The sequence below is a fragment of the Loa loa genome (genome assembly GCF_000183805.2).
Source record: "Loa loa unplaced genomic scaffold supercont3.2308, whole genome shotgun sequence".
NCBI classification, from domain to species: Eukaryota; Metazoa; Nematoda; class Chromadorea; order Rhabditida; family Onchocercidae; genus Loa; species Loa loa.
Window position 1 is genome coordinate 1 of NW_018110487.1, and position 1,246 is coordinate 1,246.

The 1,246-nt window shown below is 35.2% G+C and overlaps 1 protein-coding gene across 1 annotated transcript; it reads left to right on the plus strand.

Annotated features, from left to right (window-relative positions):
• Positions 1–588: 588 nt before the first annotated feature.
• LOAG_15632 (hypothetical protein) lies at positions 589–807 on the plus strand (the record flags this gene model as incomplete). Its single annotated transcript, XM_003151121.2, has 1 exon — positions 589–807. A coding segment is annotated over one exon (218 nt), but the record flags the coding sequence as incomplete, so codon positions are not given.
• Positions 808–1,246: the final 439 nt, after the last annotated feature.

A 1,246-nucleotide genomic window follows, 5' to 3' on the forward strand; every position in this document is an offset into this window, starting at 1 on the left:
CTCAATGCGAAAATTGTAACAAATCCTTCAGTCGCAAGGACCATTTGAAGGAACATCAAAAGAGATGCTTCGGAAATTCACGTTAGTTTTGCAAATTTAGCAAAATTTAAGTGCGTTTTTTCATTTGCAATAGTAGAACACAGATGAAAATGTGCTGCGGAACATGCACGACCATAGGGTAGCAATGCAAAATTCAATAAATATTGCGATGCAGAAAGATCATGCAAAAAGGAAGCTAAACTGCGGCAAAGTGTTCATTCCTTTTAGCGCAGTGAGGCAGCATTTAGAAAATATTCGTTCTAGACCTAACTGTAGTATGTCCGCAATTAAGACATACTTTCAGAAATACAAAAAGGGTGCACAGGCATCAGAAGTATCTTTAGTGCTATTGTCATAACGGATGCCAATTTATAGTCTCATTTTAACATTGGTTTTTTGATCTGTTTTGTTTTCATTCTCCTTACTATCCCATATATTATAGCAACAGTAATTATTAGCAGAACTGGTTATTGTTTTAAAATTAATTATCAAAAATCGATTTGTTCATCCGATCCTTCGTAATCGCCCGATATTATAAGAGTTTTTCAGAAAAGGGAATTCATGAGTGTTCTTATCCCAGATGTCGCACGAACAATCTCAAAGAATGTATAGAACACAAGAAAACGTGCGGCAAACCATTGATTTACGAATGTAAAGAACCGAATTGTGGAAAAAAGTACAATTATAGTGGATCATTAGCCAATCACAGGAAAAGAAAACATCATCTAAATATCAATGCGGAAACTGTAACAAATCCTTCACCCGAAAGTACATCTTGAAAACACACATGGAGCGATGCTTCATGACTTACCGTTAGTTTTGCAAGTTTAGCAAAATTTCAAGCGCGTTTTTCCATCTGGAATAGCAGAATATACATGAAGATGTGGTGAGAAACATTTACAACCATGGATCAGGAAAGCAATATTCGATAGATATTCCGATACAAGAATGCATATCATTTGTCCCATGCGACCAAACTGTAAAAAACCATTTGTTTTTCTGGTGCTATCAGACAACATTCAGAAAAAATTCTATTCTAGATCTAACGAAGGGAGAATTCCAATTCAGAAATTCCTCGGCAAACATGAGAAATGGGACGGAAGCTAGAGAATCAAAAGCTGAGAATAAGAAAAATCAGAAGTTACGCAGTGTATTCGATGTCATTATCAAAGTGTAGAACAAATTTATGATCTCATTTTAATATTGA